Here is a 19,596-nt window from a genome sequence, read left to right on the forward strand (position 1 = left end):
GGAATACAGTAGCAATGCAAAACACCACTATGGTAAAATAAAACTTACATGCTATACCCCCTGGCAAAATACACAACAATCACACACCTGTCTGGTTTATATTGTTTTTGCTTGTATCAAAACGCTGTGGACAGATTTAGCCAAAATGCATTTTTACATTATTGAAAACCTCACCGGTTAATGTAAAAATACAAGCGAACACATTGTTTGCAAATATTACAAGGTTATTTATGGTTATTAAATTATTAAACTGGTTTCTATGTTTTCACCTTTAACCACTTCTATATTCCAGTAGTTTTTCAACAAATCCACGTGGTGTCATAAGAGAGTCAAATTAGTTGGTTTTCGAGTGCCAAGGGCTGTGTATAGGAACAATGTACGTGTGCTTATAACCACAGACTTAGCTGGCTCTGAATTGCGCACGGTTGCGTTTTGTTCATGATTTTATTATATGATATTAACTTGATGATGATATGTTCCTTAAACGTCTAAGCTAAACAATAAATATTGCACATTGTTTATGTACGTAATTGGTTTTAGTGTGTCATCTTAAATTAACCTTATTTGGATTTCTACTTTACATAAAGAAATGAATTTGTGAAAGAAAAAACTCATGAAGCATGGATTTGACTGTGTTGAAACTTTGTTCATAGAAATATGAAACTTCAGTGCTATATTTCCAGGTGTTTCAGACAATGCAGAAAGACGAGAATTTTTATCCAGCGTTCAAGCAGAGCCAGTTCTACCTGAAGTTATTAGCCGAGCTCGATTTACTACGTGAGCCGAGTCTCACCTCCGCAGACACGAATGGGTCGCAGTCAGGATCCGTGAGTCGTTTTCTTGTGCATATACGTCCTAATACAGTGGTTCTCAACCGGCGTGCCGCGGCAGTCTGGGGTAACATTTTTAACGCTTGAGGGTGTCGACTGTCGAGAGATATTTCAAATCTCTAATGATTCCAATTTTTGCTCTATTGGTGAGCTTCTTGATACATTTTTTGTACAATAGTTTTTTTTAACCTTGTTGCACAGTTAATGTACTGTTTTAATCTCGTTTATTGTAACGTTACAGTTAACCACTCAGCAAAACTACCAGAAAGGGTGGCGCGAATTATTTATAATTTCTGTAGGGTGCCGCAAGGTTGCGAAACACTGTCGTAATATTTGTAAACATACGGAATCTATTATATCTATTCTATTTGGGGTCTATTCATCTTCAAAATACCACGAACCATTTTGATATAATTATTCTCATAGCAAACGAATAGTACGTTTTTTTAAATGCGTCAGTCTATTCTTTTTTTAATTCCGAACCACAATATTTTGGCATTCTATTTCGCTTGCGAATCCATGAATTGTTTATCCTGACAAGAAATAGTTTAATACCGTTTTTATTCTAGTCTGTCGACGAGTTGACGATCACCGATTCAGACGAACCGATCAAACTAACAGCGCTCATCACCCAAACAGGTAGGAATATTGTGGAAACCTGTTTAGTGGCACACTACGCTTAGGCATAGAAACATTTAGAAATAAACAAGCTCTCGTGTATTTGTTTGTTATTCTCACCCAACAGGCATTTGCACCGAACACGGCAAAACGTACGCGCTCTACGCAATTACTGTGACCCGCCACTGGTCGACCGGCAAGCGAGAAAGTTGGGACACCTTCAGAAGATACCGGGAGTTTCACGACCTTCATGTCAGCTTGCGAGAAAATGTAAGCGCGAATAACACGGATCCGTGGCTCTTGCGTTTATTTTCGAATGTTCTTGATGTAGTGCAGTGCTCTTCATTTTTTGGTTTGCTGAATCCTTAAAGTTGTTGTGACCAACTCCTGCACCCTGTTTACTTGAAAGGTAAACTTAGGTAAAAAGCGATATGAACAATCATTACGCATATCAATATAATCACGTAAATTAAACCGAGCGGAGCTGCCGAAGTTTTGCACCGTGTCGGTGAGAGTTCGGTTATGGCTGTAGGCTACTTGCGAGTACTATTGCATGTCATAAAACAACATTCAAACAAAATTGAGAAAATAGCAAAGAGACTATTTATTGACTGTTTTGTCTTTAAAAATGTCAAATATTAATGGCTCATTAAAAGTTTGTGATGCACCCTTGTATACCTTTTCGTACTGGTGCAGTCCATGCTTATTTTGGTGCACCCTAGGGTGCATCGTGTACACCGGTTGAAGAGCACTGGTGTAGTGCAGTTATTCGGTAAATAGAACTATTTAGTTTAGTACAAATGAAAGCTGCCACTTCTGCAACATTAGACAGACTTTATTAAAAAAAATATATAAATAAAACAACACTTTTAACAGTTAACACAATACTGAAGTTCGCCATTACTACCTGAAGTTTTAGGAAAATTACTTCTTTAACATTTCAGTTTTATCAACGTTTTTTAGTCTGAGCATAGAAATGACTTCATTTGGTTTTGAAGCTAATCGCGATTATTTTTGCCTAAAATATCGGGTATCAGTATCGGATAAAAATGTCAAGTACAAGACATCTCTGTGTGTAGTAATAATGACCAACTACATCACTGTTAAAGTTATATTATTTCGATATGATCGTTTACTAGTGATGTTATTTGTCTGTATTTGCGTTTCAACTCCGCAAAAGTACGTTTTTATAACTTTAACCTTAATAAGACTATATCACTTTATTCGTTTTCAACTTGATGTTTCAACCTTATTATGTGTCAATTTTTTACGGTTTTTTACGTCCAACATCAATTGACTTATTATACGAGGTCAAATTTGCAAAACTTAGAAAACTAAAAAGTATACAACGATTTCGATAATTTACGCTTTTGTTAATTACACAATTTTTTCGATAACTAGTTTTCGACAACCTTATTTTTAAAAAGTGAGTTGTGCGCTCTTAAAAGTTACACTCTCTAGCGTAAAAAAGGTTGTGAACAAAATTTTGCTCTGGACGACAAAACACAGCATGACATTCAAACGTTTTTTGTAAAGTGAAAGCTGGCTAACTTAATATTTTAAAATATGATAATTTATGGATTTAGTTTTATGTGATGTAATAATTTTAATGCTTTAGTGCAGCTCGATTGTTTATTTCTAAGTATGATCTTCATCATAATTGACGGTATCTTTTGGTTGCAAAGTGATTTAAAAAAATAACTATGTTGTATTTTGATGTATGTTTTTTTAAGACCGGTGATTGTTCAGAATATTTACTTGAATTACTTAAGTTACTTAAGCTTGTCATTTGAACAATAAAATATTCGTTACTTGAACCCAACCCTATCTATGCCCCACCTTTCGCATATAATGCTGTTTAAAAAATATGGGTTCTGAGAGTGGCCTATCATTTTTGCGTTTCGTGTTTTCTTTCATATTTAAACTCGCCCTAAAGTTTTGGTAATTTATTGTACTCATTTTAGCCTAGTTGAAGCTCCTTGTATTTTCCTTTAATACGATTATTAGGGCAGCAATCTTGGAAACCTTCGGCTCCCTGGAAAGACCTTCTTCAAGGATCTTAAGGAGGACTTCCTAGAGAAGCGCCGGGCTGAGCTGAACCAATACCTTCACACGATCCTCAGTACGGAGCACACAGCCAAGTCGATGGACTGTCTTCATCTTTTCCTGGACGCCAAGGCTTACCAAAAAACTTCTCGCACTTTTGCCAGCAAGGTAGGCCCACAACTTCGTGCTTATCACCTGCCCCAACCTTTTCTCTCGTGTACTGCTAACTTAGACACACTGGTAACATGCAATTTTTGGACACACTCTTAAATGTATGTTCAGCGAGAGGGGGAAATAGTAAGCATGTAGGAAAAGACAACATTTTGCGTTATCAATGTGAGTTAAAAAAACGTCATTTGCTTATATAACGATGTGTTTTAAGTAGAGATAACTAGTTTAGTTTATTATCAAGAAATAGACCAACGATATATCGGAAATGAAATAACCCGTAATATAATAACTAGGGCGAATATTTTTTGACTTGTCAAAAAAAGTCAAAATTTTGTCAAAATTTACACGTTAGGTCAAAATTTGTCAATATTTTTGTAAGTTAAAATCGAATAAAATGCACATAAATCACTTACAAAATTAAAAAAAAATAAAGTCAGCTTTTTGAAATTGGTTGTTCGGTTATTTTGAAATTTATCTTTCATTTTATCAAAAAAAAAATAGTTTTGATATAAGTTCAAAGTCATTTTAACCGTATTATATCTTTATTAGAGCAATATACAGTATAAAAAACGCGTGATTAACCACACCTAGGTTATTTAAATCAATATATTTCTAACAGGTCAAAATTTTGTCCAAAGAAATTATTTTCAGGTCAAAATTTGTCAAAATTTTAATTTTTCAGGTCAAAAAATATTCGCCCTAATAATAACTGTTATTCGAATTTGTTACTAATCTGGGATTTTTTAATATTAATAGTTAACACCTAACCACTAGTTAGTAATATTTTAAAAAAATTGTCTTAAAGTTAAGAAAAATAAATTAATATATGTTTAAAGGTAGATACCTCAAACATTTACAATAACAGCGCAGTTTTTGTGTCGCTAGCCTTTGCGTCGAATAGATATTTTTTTCACGATTCTTGTAATAATAATAGAAGTGTGGGTTTAATAGTAATTTATTATTTTTTAATTTTGCCTAACTTGAGATGTTACACGCTCAAGTGTAATGAAGCAATATTAACCATGGTTACTAAACGATATTTGTCCCATAAGAAAGTGCATACAAAATACAACTAATATTTTCTTCATGAAAAATTTACGAAAAATATTTTGTTCTACGTTGAGGCGTAACTTGAATTAAAAAGTTAGCAATCTCGAATTTGTATGTCATATTATAGGTCAACCCTTCTATGTTTATACACAGAAGTACAATCTACTAAGATGTAGAAATAAGTAATCTGCTTTGTGATGACGTAGTAGTTTACCACTTCTTTACAGCAAGGTTTTACGTAATGTTTCTAGCAAAACCCTAAAGGGTAAAATATCGAACTTCCACAGTTTTGAGCAACATTTTAAAATAATCTGATTTTTTGTGCTAAGCATCAAGATAAGTAGTTGTACTGAAGAAAAAATATTTAATAAAAGAACTAAGTAGTTCAAAATGTTGTAACATTTCAATTTCATGTTTATCACAAAACGCGTACTTATTCTCTAAAAACATTTAAAATATAGTAACTGTTTTCAGTTCTCTTTTCGCTCGAAAGGTACAGTCTTGTCCTACGTATACACAGAAAACATAAAAAATATACAATAAAAGCATGGCAGATTCACTTTTTATCTAAACTTAACACATTTTAATTTCAGTCTCAAGGCTCAGGTATATTATCATGTTTATTGCCAACTTAAATTGGATAAACCAGAAGGATTATCTCGCTTTCTGAAATACTTCTTGCGACTTTTTGGTGTTATCAGGCTAGTTATGAGTGGGCTATGTACAAAATGCTATTTCTTAGAAGACCATCTTGTTATGCCAATTTTGATATTTACGCTAATGTATACCGCCATTGCAATATGGTCATTGTATGCTTAATCAGGGCTTCTCAAACTATGTTTTGCGACGCCATTTTTCGATTTCAGCGGCGTGACTGAAAGTTTTTGTGCACTGATTTTCAGCGTAGTTACTTAAAGTTTCGTGTTACAAATAAACAGTTCCTAGCAGTAATGTTAACACAAAATATAGATGAAGTTCAATACCAGCACCATTAAAATAATAAATCAAACGAGTACATTTGTGACAACAAACTATAGCAGTTCTTTTATTTATTGGTGTTACCTACTAAATACGAACATACAAGCAACTGTCACACAAAAATGTCGATAAAACTAGTTCGCAAACTGGCGAACAGAAAAAGGTCGAGTAGCACCAAAATAAGTGAAGACAAGACAAATAAATTTATAATACACGTTCTGTATTTGTATGTATTCCACTAATGCGGGTACATGTGGCTCTTATTTAGAATAAATTGCTTCAGAATAGGTTGATACCTTACACAAGACTTACACTTCACAAGAACAATAAAATTAGCTGAGATAAAGGTTCTTTTTTAAAAATAGTGAAGAGTTGAAAACCATTGATCTAGGAATTTGGTAAATGCGGACGTTAATGCTTTAAAGTTTCTGTCCTCCAACCTATATACCAATCAGTCACAGCCCACAGATTTCTACTAAAATAAATGGCGGCTGCGTATATCTTCTCACAAAGGCTTCACAGATGACTCATATACAGTCATTTTACATTTGATCACGTAACTCTCCGTACAAAACCGCGTCGTTCACTTCCGGCTTTCCCGGTAACGATGGCCCAGGCACAGACCTGCATCCTGTTTATTGGCTTTCTTGGGTTGAGCTTGGCCTCTGATGGTAAGGAAATATCGCTTCCTTTACTCACAGCGGCATATTATAGCGCACCACGCCACGTAGTATGTGACCTTAAGTTACCTTATGACGTAGATTTTCCCACCGATTTGGTGGCATTCCGAAAAGCCAGTTGAATACCGCATGGCTGATAATATTGGACTTTATAAAAACCATAACCAAAGCTTGTTTGGAAACGAGGTAATGCCTACGTAAAAAACGTAAACGAATTTAAAAAGCGGCAACAACCTATTACTGATTGAAAGTTGTCTTGTCACCAACCGTCATTTAACTATCACGTCTTATTCCATCCAGATGGACACAATGATGCGGTCGTCGGTTCGAAGTGTGACGAACTTCGTAACGCAAGCTCCGGACTCGCTCATTGACGGCATTCAAAAGGCATCCGACAAGGTATCCGACGGTTTCCTTCGCTTCTCCGATAAACTTCCGGGAACTGCCGGAGAAAGAAAAGAGTCGTTCTCGGACGAATTGCGGGAACAGATGGATTACAACGTGAGTTTTAACTGGCTCGCAATTTCAGGCCGTTGACGTCACGTTAAAAAGTGGCGGGAAGTGGAACAAAAGAAAGAAGGGTAGCGGTTCTGCCTTAAGGCGAGCAATGTAAACCGGCTCTATATTTTACCGGGTATTTTAATTTATTTGGTTTACTTCAAGGAGACTTGTTTTCGTAACTACAAATGTAAAGTAAGGGATGGCACTTAACTCTACTTTAGCTTTTTTGGTAGAAATACTACATTTCGAATATTAAAAGCAGTTGTCTGTCGGCCTACTGGGTAGTAACCGGTAATTTGCTAATTCGCTAATTCGCTTGGAATTTCATCGCATTCCTTAAACCAGCGAGCATTCTTCGTGGTTCATTGAATGGCTTCACGTTTAGTTTGACAAACCTAAACACCGCAAAAATGTTAAGTGACTTTAACCGCAAAGTCGTACGATGCCGCTTGTCGCGACAACCCCCTAACGAATTCTATTACACATCTTTGTAAGTCCTTAGAACTCTCCCAGTGAATATTGGAGTTGTGTGACATTTATTATCTCAGCCTTTCTCTTTTTAATGTAATGTTTTGTTATTGCATCACATGGTACGGCGTTTGCCTATTGTACGGCTTCAGAGTAAGCGTGCACTGTCTGTGTGTCCAAGAAGAATTAGACACTGTTACTCCCATATATACCCCTTTCAATCATATTTTGCACCTTTTTCAATTACTCATAGTTTGCTGCCTTCGTTTACAAATACGTAAACCACTGTTCTATTAAATCACAGAGTAGTGGTTTTGCTTCAGCCGCCTTTGGTATAAGACTCCGTTTAAATTTACTTGTCGTTAATCACATTAACTAAACAAAAACTAGAATATTCTCAGTTTTATGACCTATTAAGCAAATATAACTAAATAACTAAAAACTGGCTTGCTGTGCAATTCTATCTGGACCGTCAGAAAATAAAATTTGTCCTTTTCTTTTGTAAAATCGCAAAGTAATGCTATTTTAAGGCGGATTTTTTTGTTATATGCAAAACCAGGAGAAATAACTTTTTCTAGTATAGAGGGTGTCGAAAATAACTTGTCATTTCAAACTTAATTGCACATTAGTATTGCAAAAATCAGGATAATCCTTTTGCCTACAAGCGCAGCAAACACGATTTCTGTATATAGAAAGTGCCCAGTTATCGTTTTTTTACGTTGTTTTGTATTCTTAATCTACTTCTCGTTTCATTGTAAAGTTGGACAACAATATACCCCTCGGTATCTTGCTGCTTTTAATGGACGAGATATTCGACCTGAAGAAGCGCAACCAGTGGCTACGAAGGCAGGTTGTGGCTGCCCTGCAGCAAGTCATTCGCGCCTTCTTCGGCGACCGCATGAACAAGAAGATAGTGGACTATGTGGACAATGCGCTTTCCGCAGACCAAGTGAGTGGTTTGCTTGACCAATGTAAGCAGTTGGAGAATAAATTATTAAATTATGAACTCATTAAGGTTGTGTTAGTGACGGATTAAGTCAACATGAACTTTATTTAAAGTTGCAACAGGTTTTGTTCGGGTTGTGAAACATTAACTTTAAGTTTGCAGCAAATTATCGGTACAGACATCTAAAAACATTGCTATAAAAATACTTCATCTATTTGGAACAATTAGAACTTTGTAAGAAATATAGTAGGCTGATTTACAGATGTAATATAATTTCAATTAGTTTTTGAGCTATAAAAAACATGACGAGCTTGAGTGGTTGTGTGTCGTGTTTTTTGCTTAAATCACAACTGTTTGGATCTTAACAACAATTTGTTTAAATACAAAGTAATTATCAAAATGTTAATTAAAAATACATTTAGACCAAATCATAGAAAACGAAGCATTACACTAAACATTTTTAGCAATTCCTTAGCATTTTGCTCTTTTCATGGCATCTGACTTCTTGTTACAAGGTAGCTGAGTACATACGCAAGTTTCGGGACGCTTTCTGGCCCACCGGAGTTCTCGCTGATGCCGTACCGGAACGCGATGAGGCCACGGTGATGCTTACTAGGGTCCTTACTCAGACCAAAATGCATGGACTAATACCGGGTAAGAAGGCCGTTTGAATGTATGTTTTAATTTTTCGGTGTAAATTATGTTTGTCGCCACTGAAAGCAAACTCATTAAGCAGACAGTAATTGTAACTATAAGGCTTTTGTAATAAAACAAACTTGCCAGCAATTCAAAAGAATGCCGGTATACTATAAAATAATCGCGCTCGCTTTGCTTTCTAGGTGCTTTGAAATAAAAATGGTTAAAAAACCCTGTCTTAGACTGTCAGAGTGTCAGTGGCTATCTTCGCATATAAATTGTCAACGGTTTATGTACATTTTATATAGACATCTCTTTGTTAAGTAGAGCTCATCATAGCTAATGTTCACAGCAGAAAATAGGATATCTTCCATTTTATTCTGTTTTATAAAAAAAAACATTTAAAGTTTACAGATGAAGACGGACTGCCAATATGAGCGTAGATAGTAAACACAAATCAACCAAACAACAACGGCATTGTGTCCCAACTTGTATCTTACATTTCTATTTAGACCAAACCTCGCCATTTTTTTATTTTGACTGTGCAGCGAAACTAAAGTCTCAGTTCCGAAATATAACAACAGACTCTAGACTAGAAATTCTTTGTTACGGCAACTATAGAATGACTGTGAATCCGTATATTAATTTGAAATTATAAGATTGTAGTTTTAAAAGTGACTATCAGGCCAAAACATTTTAGCTTATCAGGCGAAACCAGCCTGACCGATTGAAAACCTAATGTTTTCCAGTGAAGTAATTTGTTTGTACAGTGTATTGGAAATAAATACTTGTGCAAGAATAGCCTTGAAGATCATGAATACGTTTATACTTACTATTGTATGACAAAGGTATTAAACGAATGACGTGTTTAGTGTCTTACTGAAATTCTGATACAAGTTGTAGATTACCGAAATCCTTATACAAAGTGGATGAAATTGACAAAGAAAAAATGTTAGCAATAAGGCGTGTAATTTTACATTGAAAAATCTTATTGCAGATGAACTGAAAAGTCCTTATACAAATGTGGCTGAAATTGACAAAGAAAAACTATGTTAACAAAAAGGCGGGTCATTTTAACACTGAAACAACTTATTGTAGATGAACTGCGGCCACTGATTGGAAATGAAACGAGCAGACGCGGAGTGATGCGTGTGTTTGAGATGCTGCAACATCGCGAACTCAACAGGCGATTTTGCTACGTCCTGTTGGAGGGAATCCTTGCCAAACTCTTTCCCAACAACAGGTAGCGCTTTATTATTTGAAATCGCACAATACAGTAAATTAGATTTAGGTACTATTTTTCCGTTGCTCAAAAAACGTTAGTGCATTACTGAGATAAAAACTTTTTTTTCAAAACGCTTGTTTAAAATTCCAATTATAACTACACAAATATTTTTTAAAGGATTTAGTTTTAACTTCTACTTTTCCGATTTGGTTTGTATTACAGATTCGATTGCGTAAGCTGCTGAAACAAAATGCCGAAACACACAAACCACTCCGCTACTATATCTTGCCTAGTTATGTGAATCCATATTTTCACAACGCTCAACAAACGCAATTGAAGCCTCATAGGTTTTGTAACACAAACTTTGAACTGCAAATATATGTGATGTGTTTACTTTTAGCATAAGCATTGCTTGGTGCCAAGGCAGAGCCTTAATACGTTGTGTTGCGTTGCACCACCGAACCTCAGTAACCGCAAGCCCAACGGTTTCTTTTCCCGCCCAGTATGTTGACATTCAAAAGCAAAAGGATGCGAGCAGTTTGTGAATTCGGCTTGTTATTGTTTTTCTAGGAAGTTAGGCGTCAGCTGCTCCGATAAATTGATGCGATCAGCGAATGCCGATTGAATGTTATTATTTTTCTTTTGAAATATTTTTTTGGAGAATATAATTTTTGCTTTATTTAAAGAATAGTGAAGGGCAACCTGTCTTTTACTAAAGGAATATAAGTTTGGTCCTTCATTTATGTAAAAATATGTAGAATATGGGTTGGTTAGTCGCCATGAAGTGTACCAGAATGACTTCAAAACACTATAAGATGTGGAAAACCCCTCTATAGAAAAAATTGTAATACCGTCATATCTCTGTGAAAAAAAAGGAAATCAAGATGTTGTAATTTTGTTTAACCTGCAAATTACCTTTTAGCTGATAAATACACATGTGTATATGTATACGTGCGATCAGGAATTTAGAAAGTCGCCCTGGGTTACATTAACTGTACCGCACTTTAGAAGGCTAGCTTTACCAGAAGTCAATGTAGTGCTCGCAAATCTTGTTGGCTGACTGATTTGGGTCCCTAACGCAGTGTCCCGGTCTTACATTAAAAGTAGTGTTGCCTGGAAATATTTTACCTAAAAATTAACCCTTGCTAATATGTTGTAGAATTGAGTTGTCCTCTCACGATTCAATCCTCTTTGGTACACAGGTTTCCTGAACTTTTCGCTGCCTTCCACTCCGCCTCACCTCGGATGCGCGCGCGTAAGAGAGTGATGATGTCACGAGTCAATACGGCTGATAAACGCCCTCCCAACGGTGCGAAAAGCTCACGTTACGACCGATGACGTCGCTACAATAACTCGTACATTACGAAAGTTATTTAGTTCTTGTACGTCTTTGATGGAACCAGAAGCTAAACCGAGTGAATATTTTAAAAATACCCGAAAATAGCACGAGCGTCGTATTTGAATTACGTTATTTAAACGCTGACTGCTGTTTTATTCAAACCTACTTGCTGTATACCAAGAAGTACCAATCTACGCAATTTGTGGTTAGATAACTCTTCTTAGTTACCTACTTAAAATCGACCAATATAGCAAATATTTAATGTTGTATATGAACTTTTACCTTCGCAGACGACTTTATTGCAGTCACTTGACAATGAAACATTCCGTAAACTAAGCTGAACAAATCATCTATATAATCCATTATGGCGCGTTTTATCTTTTTGCGCATTTAATGTCTGGATCATTTGAATTCATTGACAGCATATTTTCTCTGCCATGTTGATAAGCAACCTCATAGCATATCAGCATCGCTCGTCGTTGTATAACACCTTTAGCGCGCTTTTCGCCTCTCTAATCTATCGACTGATTAGTATTTATCTGTCAAGGCATTGTTTAATTTGTCATTGAACTTTAATACCGTTGACCGCCCCACAGACACTGTACTTCTGCTGATTCCATTTTAATGTTAAAAAGGAAACGTCTCTGCACCAATGTTTGCTGCTCTAGGTTATTTGGCATACAGGTTTACAACAACGAATTAAATGATTTGCCTTGTTATTATTTGGATAAAAACGAAATTTAAAAACGAACTCATTACAATTGCTAGGTTTTCTCTTTTTATTGGCATATTCAACATGTAAAATAATAAGATAGTTAATCCTCAGCCACTGAAACTTCATTGATGTCACGGAATGTTTTGTTTAGTTGTCTGACGCCGTACTCTATTTTGCGACGGAGGAATGTACTATTTTGATTTTGATCGCTCCGAATATATTCGTCTGCAATTTCTGCTCATTTATACACTATTTAGGTATTTTTGCTGTTCCAATGCATTGAGATTTTTGACTTTCGTGTTTAAGTTCTACAGCCACTTATTACTTCGCTCGCATACCTGTCTTTTTTCACCCGGCTTAACGTACACCAAATGCAAAACTTTCTCTGTTCACCTGAACTTTTATGTAAAAACTCTGTATTTGGTACAGCCGATTAAAGTCAGTGTTTCTCAACCTATCAGTCACAACCCAAAATTGGGTCGCCGTTTAATTTGTTTGAGTCGCCGACTGCAGTAGCTCATATGCTTGTATTTATTGAGATCTATCCAGAGAAAGAGAGATACGAGACATGCCGCAAAATCCATTAATTCGAGTTTATTTAAGCAATTTATCTTACGTTTTGTTCACTTATAAAAAGTTCGTTGAATAGAATTGGGTCGCCAAAGGTTTGCTGTTTTTTTACGCTGATTATTCGACTCTCCTATAAAAAGGGTTGAGAAACACTGAGTTAAGTTAACAACGAATCTACGCGTTAGTTGTGTACACATTTCATATTGACGACTCTTTGGGTGAATAACATTGCTTACCGTGTTTAACGGTCATGTTTAGTGTTGTGTCAACCTAAAGAAAATAATTGAGCAATTAAAAGCATTTTTGTTCCTGTCCAACACAAATGAAATTAATTAATTGTGCTAGTAAAAACACATACATGATTTTACTTTTTTTGTGCCAGGAGGTTAGTAACTTAACTGGTGGCAATTTGTGCGTAAATCATTGTTATTTAAACACCTTTTAAAAGCCTGTCTTTTTTCGAATCACTTCCTCCACCTATTATGGTTTATTTCTTACGCTGAAGTCTAAATTTTGTGTTTTTATGTTTCCAATATCTCAAACGACCCACTATTTATGGAAAGCGTTATCAAACAATTCATCCAGGAAAAGTTGCAAACCACCGCATCATTCCTTTTCCATTGCTCTCTTCCCTCGTTAAAAGTCACAAATGAACCCAACGTTGAACCATTTTTTCATTATTTTTAAGTAAAAAAGTACCGCTATATTTTGAGACCACAATAACAGTAGCGTTGATTTAAGCCGACATTTTCCCTGTAAGTAGTGCAATAGTAAATATATTTTATCGACAGCTTTGTAGCGCGTCAAAATTACCATAATACAAGCGCCACTGTGAAATTGTGCCATGTGATTCTGTTGTGTTTTCTTAAGGCAGACAAGATATTGGATCACATTTGAGAGAATTTAGTGAAAATGTACTTTGGCGTAATTTAGTGTAACCTAAAGCAGGTGTTCTTAACCTTTTTTGTATGTTTTACCCTTTTAACTAGGATGAATATAAGATTTACCCCCAATAAATATAACGGTCGTCATTTTTAAAAGTTACTTTTACGGAATATAATAATCGGTCAACGAATTATTTTTACAGCGAAAACACCTTAATCACTGGGCAAAAAAAATCAACAATAAACTAACTGGGCCAGTTAATTAGGCCTTACCAGCACTGAAATTTCAAGAGCTGTGATAAACCTTGCAGTTATCGCTACTAATTAATAAAGCATTTAAAACCCGCTATCGCTAAACTTTCTAGGCCTGAACTGCACAGAAGTGTAACTTAAAACACGCTGTCTGTTCGCAGACACGTAGCCTAACTCTATGCCGTGACTGATAAAAAACTGCTTAATTCAAACAGCAAATGATGTAACAATAAGGTAACTAAGACATAAGGATGTTGCCAATCAACTAAAAAAGTATCAGTTTAACAAAGCATAACGTTATCGACCCTAGACGAGGCATTCGAATTAACAGTTAATTTGAACTAGGCTACCAATACTTACAGCTCGCACAATTTTTCTGTCCCATCAAGCAGTATGGCAGAAAGCTGGTGACTTGGCGACTATGTCGGCCGAAGAATCAGACAAAAAACCGAAGAAAATGGTCAAAAATAAATAAATAAATACTTTTTAATTTTTTTTTTTGATAGATCGATTTTCCAAACAAACGTGTGCTTGTTCTACAAATATTCAATCCAATTTTTTTTAAATGCTGAATATGTAGGAACATTATGCACTAAAATTGGCAGGAAATAATTTTTTTGTGCCATTCTGAAAAAAGTACGAAGCACGATGTTTGGCAGGGAAAAGCCAGTGTTAAGCATATAGATTGTTTATTAGTTTAAAAAGTACTAAATTTCGATAGAACTGTTGTGTATTTGCAGTTTTACTTGATTTGGCAAATACTTCTTTATTGATTTAAAAAAGCAATCATGATAGTCGCCATTCCTGTTAAATAGACAGATATGATATTCGCATGGGATAACGAGGATGTACTAGGCCAAGCTGTCTCATCTAAGGCTTAAACTATATTTTTGGCTGTTTTAATTACGTAAACGCAAAAAATTTCCGCGTAATTTTCCTTTGCGCGAACTTCGGCCTCGTTAGCTGTGGTTGTGTATCTGTAGCATATCTATTCAGCCAAGAGGTATTATGCATACTATGGCATGTTGCACTTCACTGTGTGACTCTACATTTGGAAAACAATTTCTATTAACTTAGATTATAACACACCGTTATTTTTTCATTAAAAACTTATCCCAATTCAAAAAAAAAATTCTATTAATTTTAAGAATTATTTTCTCGCTATTTAATCTGATTTCAAGTTGCATGTGTGCGCATGAGTTCGCCCCAAAACAGCTTATCTATTTAACACTGTTAGAGTAAGAAAAGCAAGACATGTGCACCCCCAGGCTGTACTTCAGCATACCCCATATGTATTTCTTTATGTCACAAAAAATGTTGCCCGTTCGGCGCAACTTTTTGCTGATTCATTTACTTCTTAATAATCTTGTTTATCGCCTAAACGTGGTAAGGTTGATGCATTCCTTTGACGAACACATCATTTAAGTTTTTGGGCACGACCAAAAAACCGAACAATTTACGCCGAAAATGCTTGTCACCAGAAGGCTGGCAAGATTTTGCCAGTCTGCCATCAAGTGACTTGGATATTTTAATTGATAGATTATTTACCCCCTAAAACGAAGAAATTTAGTATATTGATCTAAGCACTACTTTGCAGCCTGTGCGCGGTGCAATCAGCCGGGCTAAGCACGGTAGCCAATTTTATAACACTCAACCGTGCTTTATCCCAACTAACATAACCGTACCAAAGTTAATTTTATGTAAAAGCACTATACTTAACTTTCGCAATGGAGCGTTTTGAGCAAACTTAGAACTAGCAAACTAAAGTTTTAGCCTTAGATTAAGGTTGTGAAGGGAATTCCAAGTCAGAATTTCTAACCTTAAGCAAACTGCTTAAATAATTGCGTTCCTAATTTTAATGAACAACGAATACATTAATTACTGTACCACGCACATCTTTTAAGCAATCACGCGTTAAAAATACGTTAAATTGCGCAAAATGCGTGATTTCGTTCGTGGCCAGTTATTGCTACAGCAGGCCTGCACAAATTAAAATGATAAGGCGCAACACGCAAAAAACAACTTCGTGGGCCGCATAGTGTACCGCTTTTAAAACGCAAACCAAAATTATTGTCTGTTACAATTTTTTGATTAACGATGGTTTTTAACACTATGTGTCATTGCAAAATAAACAAGCAAGTCCGCTCTTATAAAAAAGTAATCAACCGAAAATGTAATAATATCGAAGGCAACAGTAAGCAGCCGCATTAACGAGTTGCGCAGGCCGTATGTTGGGCAGGCCTGCTCCACAGATTCACAAACAAACCTGTTGTCAGCGAGCCAGGTCCGAGCACGAGAGCATTAAACAGTTAAAATAAATTATTATAACTATTAAAATGGCTTTAATGACATATTTTATGTTTTTAAAACAATGAAATATGCTGTAACATTCGCTACTGAAACAAACTTAATTTGTGTTCCACAGAGATGAATTTTAAGAACATATTTGTGAATAACGTTTATTTATATATGGTTAAAATTACACAGTTTGCGTTAAGTTTTAAAAAAAGTAACCTTGTGTCATGATCTAGTTTTACAAAGGTTTAGTAGTTACTGACTTTAACCGCGTACAATGGATGTAGTAAGGCATTATAAACAACTTGGAGAAAGTTATCAAAACAACAAAACGAAAAGGGCAAAAGAATATAACCAGACGAAAAGGCAAAAGAATATAACCAGACGAAAAGGCAAAAGAATATAACCAGGGTTACCATTCCAATCTTGTTTTATAGATTTGTGCTTATTTTCAATTGCGGCATCTCAGAAAAAGTTTCTTATTTCTAAGAAAAAATCCTGGAACCATCCCCGGTCAGAGATAATTATAGATTTATTTAAGCTGTTGCTATTATAGACTAAACATAATTTACAGAATAAGCGTTAGCAAATTTTTCGTGATGCTTTTGAAAATAATTTGTCAATGTTTACATCAAATTCAAACTTCTCTTCGTTTCGTGTAAGCTACTTTTTATTGAGATTTACCAATTTATTCTTTAAGAACGAAGCCTTGTAAAATGCATTATTTAAGCCTGTGTAAGTTCACAATTTTTTGAACCGAATTATTTTGCAAAAGCGTGCTTATTTTTATAATAATAGGGCCATTTGGTATTAGACAAAAAATTATTATCAAAATTGTAATTTTATAGGACAAAAAATATATGTGAGGCCCCAAGGAACCCACGGTTGAATTTAAATAATTTGATTAAAAGCGTAATACGTGCGACGTAAAGCACCGAAGATGCAAATTCTTGCTTATGTTCTGCTACCTGTCGTTTAGTTTTGGACCAGTCATAAAGTGCTATTTATTGTTTATTGGCAAGTTTTATGATAATATAAGTCACAAAACAAAACAAATCAGTGGTTCCCGAAGTGGGGCCTATGAAGCTGATACATGGATCCGTAAAAGAAACACGTATAGTCCTAAACCCATCCTGATAGTGTAAATTGAACAAAGTAATGCAAGTGTAGCCTACTCATCTCAACCCAAAAATGGTTGTCAATCAGAACACTTGCCTGAACGAATGCATATTGGAACATAACTGCTTATAAAATATTTCAGTCAATCTAACAATTGTAACAAATCCAACAATTTGCTTGTAGTCAACGGCAGTTGACGAGTCAGGGTTTTTTAATGTGCACCCTTAGGCACCGATTTCGCGTAGTTATTCCAAAGTTAGTAACAGAGCTAAAAATAAAAATATTATAATCTTCCTAATCAATAGGTAATATGCTTTATGTTTTATTACAAATTACTGTTTCATACGTAACGTTCGGGTAGAAACACATTTAAATCCAAGTTAAATGCCAAGTTAAATTCAGGAAACTTTATAACTGACAAAACTGAAGCAACACAAAACACTTTTTTAAATTTAAAATACCATAATGGCATATCACTAAAATAAATTCAACGAAACTATCTGAGCTACTTCTGCGTGGTTCTGGTTGTTCTCAATAATAAGCTGCCAAATGCGAAATTGGAAAGCCTATGGTTTAAAGCATAACCTTTTAAGGAAACCCTCCAAAAGCATTTCTTAACAAAATGGCGTGATGTTCGCGCCAAACCAAACGACTAACACGTGATGAATGAGTCATCGTTGGCGGGAATCTTTAGTGGATTGGCAAAACACGACTGGCACTGCTAGCCTTACACACATCATACAGGCGACAAATCTACCAGCTTTTGTAGACTAATAATTGAATATACTCTAATAAAGTCTAACAAACCAACTTTATTGTCCAACTCGAATCTAGTGTCCAGTTACTGTGACTTATACTATGAAATATGCCCTCATTAAAATATACTGCCCCCACAACCTATTCCATAATGCCTCGTTAAGAAGGCTAACCACGAAAACACGGAGACAGTATTAGCAAAGTACATACCAGTGTTGTAAACACGTCATTTCGAAATGACTTAAGTCTAAGTCAAGTCATTTGTGAAATAACTTTAGTCCAAGTCAAGACTTTTAAAAAAATACCAAGTCAAGCCCTGTCCAAGTCATCAGTTGCCCAAGTCAAGTCCCAGTCAAGTCATTATGCGAGCAAGTCATCTCCAAGTCAACCCACTAATATAATAATAAAGCGATAAATCATTAAAATAGGTAAACTCGTCCGATTATAAGCAACAATTCAAATAAACATGCAGCAATCTAATAGTTTTATGTGCAAAAAACTTATAAAATAGCTCAATTTTATATTAAAATGGCATATGAAAACCCTTAATTTTAACACAAGTTATTTGACTCAATGACTTGAGTTCAGGTCAAGTAATTTATCTAAGACTTAAGTCAAGTCATTTTACCAAAACCACTTAAGTCAAGTTAAGTCATTTGAAAACAGTGACTTAAGTCATTACAACACTAGTTCATAATTAAGCGAAAACTCCTTAATCAAAATATAAGAACCTTCGATTAACCACTGGCAGTATTTTTGATTAAGGTTCTTATAGTTACAGATTTTGGAACTCAAACTCAAATAAAAATTATCTCTACAATTCAAAGTAACTTAGGTCATGTTTCTTAACTTAATGGTGACCTTATTAAAGACAGTTTACGTTACGTAATTTAAAAATGATCCTAGTATGCAACATTAAATCCAGACATATCTTTATTAAACAAATGCAGTCTTTTTATATAAATAGTGTTGGTTGTTTTACCGTGTCTCAACTTTAAACAAAATAAAAATAAATAAACAAATCAAAATAGATTAACCTCCTAAAAAATATTTTTTAAATACTATATGACTTTTACAATACTATGTAATCTACTTTTTAGTCTCACCAAACATTCACAATTCAGCTGTCAAACAAACAGCAACTAAGTGCTCTGCTCGCCCTTCTGTAAAATTGGATCAACGGTTGTTGGCGCGTGGCTCTTTATTGTCACCTAACGAATGTTGCACTATCCAGACCATAGCTTTTTAAGTGTAAGACCAATTTATCAAAAATATAAAGCTTACACGGTCCCCATTTTTTACCGTTGACTTCTAGTTCGAAAACAAATTTCATTAAAGCCTAAGTTTACATTTGGGCCACGATAAGCCATGCGATGCAACAAATTACATCTTAAAAGCTATTGTTGTAAGATCATTGCCACCACTCCTCTGTTGTTAGTGGTATAGTTCAACCCCAATGCTGCGTTATGTATTAATTTTGTTATAGGCAGGGGTGTTCGATATTTGACATTTTATTG

At 35.2% G+C, this 19,596-nt stretch overlaps 1 protein-coding gene across 2 annotated transcripts in view; it reads left to right on the forward strand.

The window, feature by feature from the left end:
* LOC146160528 (sorting nexin-13-like) overlaps positions 1–13,603 on the forward strand; it is a 30,849-nt gene extending 17,246 nt beyond the window's left edge. For both annotated transcript variants that reach the window (XM_083385718.1, XM_083385719.1), the window contains 9 exons: positions 684–827; positions 1,400–1,469; positions 1,576–1,718; positions 3,456–3,662; positions 6,674–6,874; positions 8,103–8,291; positions 8,804–8,942; positions 10,023–10,167; positions 11,352–13,603. In XM_083385718.1, coding sequence (XP_083241844.1) covers positions 684–827; positions 1,400–1,469; positions 1,576–1,718; positions 3,456–3,662; positions 6,674–6,874; positions 8,103–8,291; positions 8,804–8,942; positions 10,023–10,167; positions 11,352–11,487 — 1,374 coding nt within the window. In that variant the 3' untranslated portion in view covers positions 11,488–13,603. The remainder of the gene's footprint in view (positions 1–683; positions 828–1,399; positions 1,470–1,575; positions 1,719–3,455; positions 3,663–6,673; positions 6,875–8,102; positions 8,292–8,803; positions 8,943–10,022; positions 10,168–11,351) is intronic.
* The last annotated feature ends 5,993 nt before the right edge of the window (positions 13,604–19,596 follow it).

This window comes from Ascidiella aspersa, chromosome 3 (assembly GCF_963924565.1).
Source record: "Ascidiella aspersa chromosome 3, kaAscAspe10.2, whole genome shotgun sequence".
NCBI lineage: Eukaryota > Metazoa > Chordata > Ascidiacea > Phlebobranchia > Ascidiidae > Ascidiella > Ascidiella aspersa.